Raw genomic sequence first — 8,210 nt, 5'->3', positions numbered from 1 at the left:
GCAGGGGATCATCAGGAGATGATTCAGCTGTTCCTGATTGACTCTCCTGCGTATCCGGTGGTGCTGGGCATGCCCTGGTTGAGTACCCATAACCCAGTGATTTCGTGGCAGGAGAGGGCTCTGATGGAGTGGTCTGCTCAGTGTGTGGGTAGATGTTTGGGCGTTTCCGTAGGGGCTACCTCGGTGGAGAGTCCAAACCAGGTGCCCGCATTGCACGTTCCACCTGAGTATGGGGATTTGGCTATTGCGTTTAGTAAGGCGAGGGCGACGCAGTTGCCACCCCATAGGCAGGGGGTTTGTGCGATAAACCTCCAGGCAGGAGCTGCGCTCCCACGGAGCCATGTGTATCCCTCTGTCTCAGGAGGAGAAGAAGGCTATGGAGATTTACATAGACGAATCGCTGAGACAAGGATACATACGGCGGTCCACTTCCCCGCGTCCTCGAGTTTCTTTTTCGTGAAGAAAAAGGATGGTGGTTTGCGCCAGCATCGATTACCGTGGTCTCAATCAGATTACGGTGAAGTATAGTTATCCACTCCCGCTGATTGCGACCATGACTGAGTCGTTGCATGGGCGCGTTTCTTCACCGAAACTAGATCTCAGGAGCGCGTACAACTTGAGTGCGCATCAGGGGGAGGGTGATGAATGGAAAACAGCCTTTAGTACCACCTCGGGCCATTCACGAGTATCTGGTCATGCCATACGGGTTGATGAACGCTCCATCAGTTTTTCCAATCATTTGTGGATGAGATCTTCAGGGACATGCAGGGGGCAGGGGGTGGTGGTGTACAGTGATGACATTCTCGTGTACTCACCTACCCGTGTCGAGCATGTGGCCCTGGTCGCGCAGGGTGTTGCGGAGGCTGGTGGAGCACGACCTGTATGTGAAGGCAGAGAAGTGTCTGTTTTTCCAGGAGTCGGTCTCCTTTTTGGGTTATCAGTTGTCTGCGTCAGGGGTGAAGATGGAGGTAGACCGGGTGTCGAGCCGTGCGTAATTGGCAAACACCAACCACTGTGAAGGAGGTGCAGCAGTTTTTGGGGTTTGCAAATTACTACAGGAGGTTTATCCGGGGTTTTGGACAGGTGGCAGCTCCCATCACGTCTCTGTTGAAGGGGGGTCGGTCGTCTGCAGTGGTCGGCCGAGGCGGACAGGGCGTTTGGGAGGCTGAAGGACCTGTTTACCTCGGCCCGGTGCCTGGCGCATCCGGATCCCTCTTTGCCGTTCCAAGTAGAGGTGGACCGCGTCGGAGGCCGGTTTAGGAGCCGTGCTTTCACAACGATCTGGCGCACCACCTAAACTCCGCCCCTGTGCTTTTTATTCTAAGAAGCTCAGTCCGGCGGAGCGGAACTATGACGTAGGGGACAGGGAGCTGTTAGCCGTGGTACAGGCTCTAAAGGTGTGGAGGCACTGGCTTGAGGGGGCTCAACACCCTTTCCTCATTTTGGACGGACCACCGTAACCTGGAGTACATCCGGGCGGCGGAGGAGGCTGAACCCTCGCCAGGCAAGATGGAGTATGTTCTTGACCAGGTTTACTTTTAAGATCACGTACATCCCTGGGTCACAGAATGTCAAGGCAGATGCGCTGTCTCGGCGGTATGACGCGGAGGAGAGGTCCGTGGAGCCCACTCCCATACTGCCTGAGTCGTGTCTGGTGGCACCGGTAGTATGGGAGGTCGATGCTGAACTTCGAGCGGGCGTTGCACGCACCGACCCTAGTCCACCACAGTGCCCGGAGGGTCGGGAATGCGTTCCGCTCGAGGTTCGGGATCGATTGATCTATTGGGCTCACACGTCACCCTCCTCTGGACATCCGGTATCGGCCGGACAGTGCACTGTCTTAGTGCCAAGTACTGGTGGCCCACGTTGGCAAGGGATGTGAGGGTTTATGTTTCCTCCTGCTCGGTGTGCGCCCAGTGTGGCGCCTAGACATCTACCTAGGGGTAAGTTGCTACCCCTGCCCGTTCCACAACGGCCATGGTCCCACCTCTCAGTGGACTTTATAACAGACCTTCCCCTCTCCCAAGGGAATACTACCATCCTGGTCGTTGTGGACCGGTTCTCTAAGGCCTGTCGTTTGCTCCCCATGCCGGGTCTTCCCTACGGCCCTGCAAACTGCCGAGGCACTGTTTACCCATGTGTTCCGGCACTACGGGGTACCCGAGGACATTGTGGCTGATCGGGGTCCCCAATTCACCTCCAGAGTCTGGAGAGTGTTTATGGAGCGGTTGGGGGTCTCGGTGAGCCTCACCTCGGGTTACCACCCGGAGAGCAATGGGCAGGTGGAGGTAAACCAGGATGTGGGTAGGTTTCTCAGAACATACTGCCGGGACCGGCTTGGAGGAGTGGTCAAGGTCGTTCCCTGGGTCGAGATGGCCCAGAATTCCCTACGCCATTCCTCCACTAACCTAACTCCATTTCAATGTGTGTTAGGTTACCAGCCGGTTCTGGCCCCTGGCAGCAGAGCCAGATCGAGGCTCCTGCGGTGGATGAGTGGGCGCGCGCTCGGAGGAGACTTGGAACGCTGCACACGTCCACCTGCAGCGGGCCCTCCGACGTCAGAAGGCGAGCGCTGATCTCCACCGCAGTGAGGCACCGGATGTCACGCACCTGGTGATCGAGTCTGGCTCTCTACCAGAAACCTGCCCCTCCGCCTGCCCTGTCGGAAACTGGGTCGGCGGTTTGTAGGCCATTTAAAGTCCTGAGAAGGTTGAACGAGGTATGTTATAGATTACAGCTACCTGTGGAGTATAAGTGTATTAACCCCTCGTTCCATGTGTCCCCTTCTCAGGCCGGTGAGCGGGCCCACTCCAAGAAGATGAGATCTTGGAGACTCCTCCGCCCCGTTGGACATCGAGGGGGCACCGCGCTACTCCGTGAGATCCATCTTGGATTCGAGACGTCGGATGGGGGTCTCAGTATCTAGTGGAGTGGGAGGTGCAGGTCCGGAGGAGCGGTGCTGGGTGCCGAGGAGAGACGTGTTGGACCCGTCGCTCCTGACGGAGTTCCATCGGAGGCATCCGACGCGCCCTGCGCCCGCGTCCCCCTGGTCGTCCCGAGCCGAGTCGGCGCACGTCTGGAGCCGCGCGTCAAGGGGGGTACTGTCACGGTTTCGGCCGAGGCTGCCTCTCTCCCTTGTTCGGGCAGGCTTCGCGTTCGTCGTCTCCGAATTCTAGCTGCCACCGATAGATGTTTCATGTTCGTTTGCTTTTGTCTGTTTGTTTCCACACCTGTTTCTGTTTTACGTAATTAGTGTCCTATAAGTTTCTCGTTGTGTTTGTCTAGTGTTGTGTATGATTGTTTCCGTCAGTGTTGTGTTTTGCTCGGTTGAGCGTATTTCTCCACTGTGCTGGAGCTTAGTTGCACTTGTGTGTGCACCGTTTCATTTTTGTCGCACCTGTTAGTGCGCATCTACCTTTCGCCTTCGTGCGTGTTTTTGCTGTCGGGCTTAGTTGTCCTGTTGCCTGTGTTGGGCCAGTATTATAGCATTTGGAACATTCAGTCTGCGTCCTGCGTTTGATTCCTACACTACACCTACAACACGCCCTGACACTACCTACCCCTTCTCAGAAAATCGAGGGTGTTCAGCAGTTGTGGAAGGAGATTGCCTCCCTGCACATCACGGTGCCCCTGTCCATGTTTTGCCTGGACGTTTTGAGCCTGAACAAGGACCTGTGTGACCGCGCTGAGAAGCTGAAGGACAGGCTCATCGTCTTCGAGGTGGACGAGAACCGAGAGCTCAACAAGAGGTGAGAGAGGGAAGAACTCCTTCGGTTTTAGATAGAACTACACTACCCATAAGGCCAAACTTCACGCAAAAATGACTGGATGGTAATTCCACTCATTCACAGTTGACTCAATTATGTAATACTCCTACTATTGTGTACTAATGTTACTACTAACTTTGAAGTGTTTGACTTACGGCAAAAGGCGAAATCTCTGTTACTGTTGGAAGAAAATAATTGGAAATCCGATTTCCTTTTCCTAGCATCTGTCACCGCTATGACGAGATCGCTGCGACTATCACAGGGGCCCCAGGCAACACAGAGGAGCTGGTGGCCCTTAACCAGTACCTAAAGCACACCAGCGAGGTGACCGTCCACAAGCTGAAAGAGGAGATCAACGAGGCCGCCAACCGCCTCAGCTTCCTCCTGGACTACGCCACCCTGTCTCGTGCGTACTGGAGGATCTCCGCCAATAGTTGTTTACAGTTGGGGATTTGGGCATAGAATTGAGATGCATAGAGTAGATATGTCGTTTGGTCATGTAGAGTAGTCGTTCTAGGAATCACATTTCTGAAATGGTATTTAAATGGGAAAATCTTATGGATCTCAAAGGTGTTATCCAGAAGATTTCAATTGAATTGAATTGAAATCTTATGGATAATGCCTTTTAAGTGTTATTGCTTATTGTGGTGGAGGTTTTGCATGTTTAATTCTATACCTACCATGATATCTCTGTGCTCTCTCTCTCTCTCCAGACGATGATGTGAAGTTGAACAGCAGTGTGTTCCACTGGCCAGAGCAGATCCAGGCTGTGTTTGAGATCAGTAAGAGCCGTCTGGCCACCAGGGGAGAGAACATGCAGAGGACCACCTCCTCAAGAGGTAGCTACACACCAGTACACAATGACAGTCCTAACCCTAATAAGGCTAATCCTCATCCCGAACCATCATGTCAACTTTACAACCGGGACCTCCAAAACTTGCATGGAGACATCTTCTTTTCTCTTCTCTTTTCTTTCACTTCTTTCTCTCTCCCCATCTCTCTCTCCTCTTCTCTATCGCTCTCTCTCTCTCTGCTCTCCCTGCCCTCTTTCTCTTCACACTCTTCAAACTTCACCGTAATGGCCTAATCCTCTTCGTAAAATACACACTAAGCCAAAACAGAAATACTAGACCAAAACCATAAACGTCTTATAGTCTCATACTGAGTCTCCTGTCTCTCCTCGTCAGGATAGCAGAGTTTGACCAGATGTTGCAGTGTGTGAGGAAGGAGGTGGAGGCCTTCAAGAAGAAAGAGCTGATGAGTCTGGAGGAGATGAAAAACAACGTGGAGAAGCTCAACGAGCTCACCTCCCGTCTGGATGCCGCCGTCACCGAACTGGACGTGAGTGAAAGGAGAATCAGACAGTGGTTCAAACTGAATTGTTTTTTTCTTCTGTTTATGAATTGTTTCACTTCACTGATTCAGTTGGGACCTGCCTTCACTGAAACTGCTTGTATTGAGGAGCATTATGCGAAACGAATATGTCAGCGATCGGATCACCTTCTGGGTTTTGTTGCTTTGTTGCTGCTTTTGCTACTGAATGACCTGAATGACTTTCATATGGTATTGGTTTGTCACCTTCTCCTGTCACCTCCAGGACATCAACAAAGAGGAGTCTCTGCTGGAGAAGGAGCAGAGCCAGTTCCCCATGCTGCAGACGCTGATGGGCAACAAGCAGCCCTATGACCAGCTGTGGACCAACGCCCTCAACTTCCAGAACAAATCAGAGATCTGGATGAACGGTACAGAACTACACACAGGCCATGTTGTAAAAAATACAAAACAAAATCTGTCCCTCTAAAGATGTATCATAGTTTTATGATAAATGTCAACTGATATTACAACATTACAGTTCCACGCATAAGATTTTTGATAGAAAGAGCTGCCGTAATAACTACACTACCAGTCAAAAGTTTGGACACACCTACTCATTCCAGGGTCTTTCTTTATTTTTACTATTTTCTACATTGTAGAATAATAGTGAAGACATCAAAACTGGTTGAGAGAATGCCAAGACTGTGCAAAGCTGTCATCAAGGCAAAGGGTGGCTATTTGAAGAATCTCAAATATAAAATATATTTTGATTTGTTTAACACGTTTTTGGTTACTACATGATTCCATATGTGTTATTTCATAGTTTTGATGTCTTCACTATTATTCTACAATGTAGAAAATAGTAAAAAATAAAGAAAAACCCTTGAATGATTAGCTGTGTCCAAACTTTTGACTGGTACTGTATATATTTTGTTTGTACACATTGCGGTCCGAAACGATTGTTTGCTTACTTGTTTGTGTACTTTCTCACCTTGCGCCTCACTCCCCAGGTCCTTTCCTCCACCTGAATGCTGAGAAGATCTCAGAAGAGCTGGTCACTATGTGGAGGACCGTGTACAAGCTGACCAAGTCCTTCTCCGACCTGCCAGGGCCGCGCCGCGTGGCCGACAGCTTCAAGATCAAGATCGACAAGTTCAAGCAGCACCTTCCCATCCTCACCACCATCTGTAATCCAGGCATCAAGGACCGTCACTGGGAAACGGTCAGTACCATAACCCTGCCTCTCTGAAGCTCTGAAGCAGAGCACCAACACTCAACCAGGAGACAGAATATCATGTGTTTTTAACGATTGATGTACGATAACACATTACAAAACGGTGTCAGCTTGATCTAAAATTGGAGTAAGTCTGAAAACGGATCATAAAATACGTTAAAATATGTTATTATCATAAACATAGTCAGTAGCCACAGTACAACCCTTATCAGTACCAGACAGAGTCCTGCATACCTGTGATCTATGAAGGTGAATAATTGATGCTTCTCTGTGTCCAGATCAGCACCATCGTGGGCTTCGATGTCAAGCCAGATGTGGACACCTCACTGTTTAACATGGTAGAGCTGGGCCTGTCCAAGTTCTCCGACAAGTAAGAACCCCTCATTCCTACACTACACTCTGCCTTAGCGTTGCGATAGATAGGAGGGGCTTCTAAGGCACTGAAATCCGAAAAATTGTTGGTGAGAAACAGGGACTGTATTGGTGGTTTATTACCAGAATGAGATTCAATGTGTTATACTGTTATATTTCTTTTGATCTTTGATCTTTGATCTTTGAATAGAGAGTGTGATATTGAGTGATGATTAGGGCCGGGGCGATACCAGTATCGCTATACTCGTTAATACCGTGGCAAGGAAACAAAACACGAAGCAGATTTTACTTCTTTAGGAAACCAGCCCTATTGTTGGAAACAAACATCATTATGTTGTCATCCAGAGTCACATTCATTTATTTTCCAAGCTATAGCACACAATATTTGACATACATCAGGTTTATAACGGACCAAAGAGTTTGGTCTGCTTCATGTTTTCATTTTTGCCATGGAAAGAATATTGCGATACTGGTATTGTCCCAGCCCTAGTGATATTACAGTTTTCAGTGGATTTCTGCTCTTTTCCATAAATGTGTTATGTTGTGATTTACTGTACAATGTGAAGATGTATCTAGCATGACTTTTCCTCCCTCAACTCTCAGGCTTGAGGAGATAGGGGCGTCGGCCAGTAAGGAGTACTCTCTGGAGAAGGCCATGGAGAAAATGAAGACCGAATGGGCTGAGCTCCACTTTGCCTTCACTGCCTACAGAGACACGGTAAGCAGCAGCAGACACACAAATGCACACACACACACACACACACACAGTATTAACTAATTACAGAATTTGTCGTCTGGACTTTTAAATTATTAAAAAGTAACCAAGTATGCCAATAATAGATACTATTACATCCTAGACAGGATCAACTTACTAAAAGGCCCAATACAGCCATTTTACACTCAATATCAAATCATTTCTGGGTAACAATTATGTACCTTATTGTGATTGTTTTCAAATAGCTTCTTAGCAAGAGCAATTTCTCAAGCAAGAACTTTGCTAGGACTGTCTGGGGAGTGGTGTGAGTGGGAGGGTAAACTGAAAATGAGCTGTTATTGGCAGAGAGTTTTGGAACTCTCTTATTGGTCTATTAACTAATTTACCACCTGGTGATGTCATCAGGTAGGCCAAAACTCCCACCAAAACAAACAGCTCTTACACTAAATGGCCATTATCATCATGTTCACAATTGTACAGTATTATTCCAACCTCATAGTGTGGAAATATATATAAAACTTTTTTTACTGCACTGGGCCTTTAATAGGCCACACTGGCTCAGTTTGATGTGTGCTGAATTATGTTGTGTGTGGATAGAAGCCATCTCTTATTCTGCATGTGTGTGTGTGTGTGTGTGTGTGTGTGTGTGTGTGTGTGTGCGTGTGTGTGTGTGTGTGTGTGTGTGCGTGTGTAGGGTACGAGCATTGTATCAGCAGTGGACGACATCCAAGTGCTCCTAGACGACCACGTCATCAAGACCCAGACCATGCGAGGGTCACCCTTCATCAAGCCCATAGAGGCTGACTGT

General features: G+C 49.0%; 1 protein-coding gene across 1 annotated transcript; it reads left to right on the top strand.

Annotated features, from left to right (window-relative positions):
- The first annotated feature begins 3,636 nt into the window (after positions 1 to 3,636).
- Positions 3,637 to 7,849, top strand: LOC123490858 (dynein axonemal heavy chain 3-like). Its single transcript, XM_045220706.1, has 10 exons — positions 3,637 to 3,749; positions 3,989 to 4,173; positions 4,481 to 4,488; positions 4,572 to 4,606; positions 4,955 to 5,108; positions 5,365 to 5,509; positions 6,092 to 6,303; positions 6,594 to 6,685; positions 7,291 to 7,405; positions 7,808 to 7,849. The coding sequence occupies exons 1-10, from the start codon at positions 3,637 to 3,639 to the stop codon at positions 7,847 to 7,849; spliced, it is 1,101 nt and encodes a 366-aa protein (XP_045076641.1).
- Positions 7,850 to 8,210: the final 361 nt, after the last annotated feature.

This window comes from Coregonus clupeaformis, unplaced genomic scaffold, assembly GCF_020615455.1.
Source record: "Coregonus clupeaformis isolate EN_2021a unplaced genomic scaffold, ASM2061545v1 scaf5139, whole genome shotgun sequence".
NCBI lineage: Eukaryota > Metazoa > Chordata > Actinopteri > Salmoniformes > Salmonidae > Coregonus > Coregonus clupeaformis.
Note: the sequence above shows the minus strand (reverse complement) of the source record. Positions and strands in the feature narration are given on the sequence as shown.

Excerpts from the sequence above, each read along its gene's own strand:
- LOC123490858 (XM_045220706.1), top strand. The coding sequence starts at position 3,637 with ATGTTTTGCCTGGACGTTTTGAGCCTGAACAAGGACCTGTGTGACCGC. Across the intron at positions 3,750-3,988 it reads AACCGAGAGCTCAACAAGAG|CATCTGTCACCGCTATGACG; the intron begins GTGAGAGAGGGA and ends TCCTTTTCCTAG. Across the intron at positions 5,109-5,364 it reads CCGCCGTCACCGAACTGGAC|GACATCAACAAAGAGGAGTC; the intron begins GTGAGTGAAAGG and ends TGTCACCTCCAG.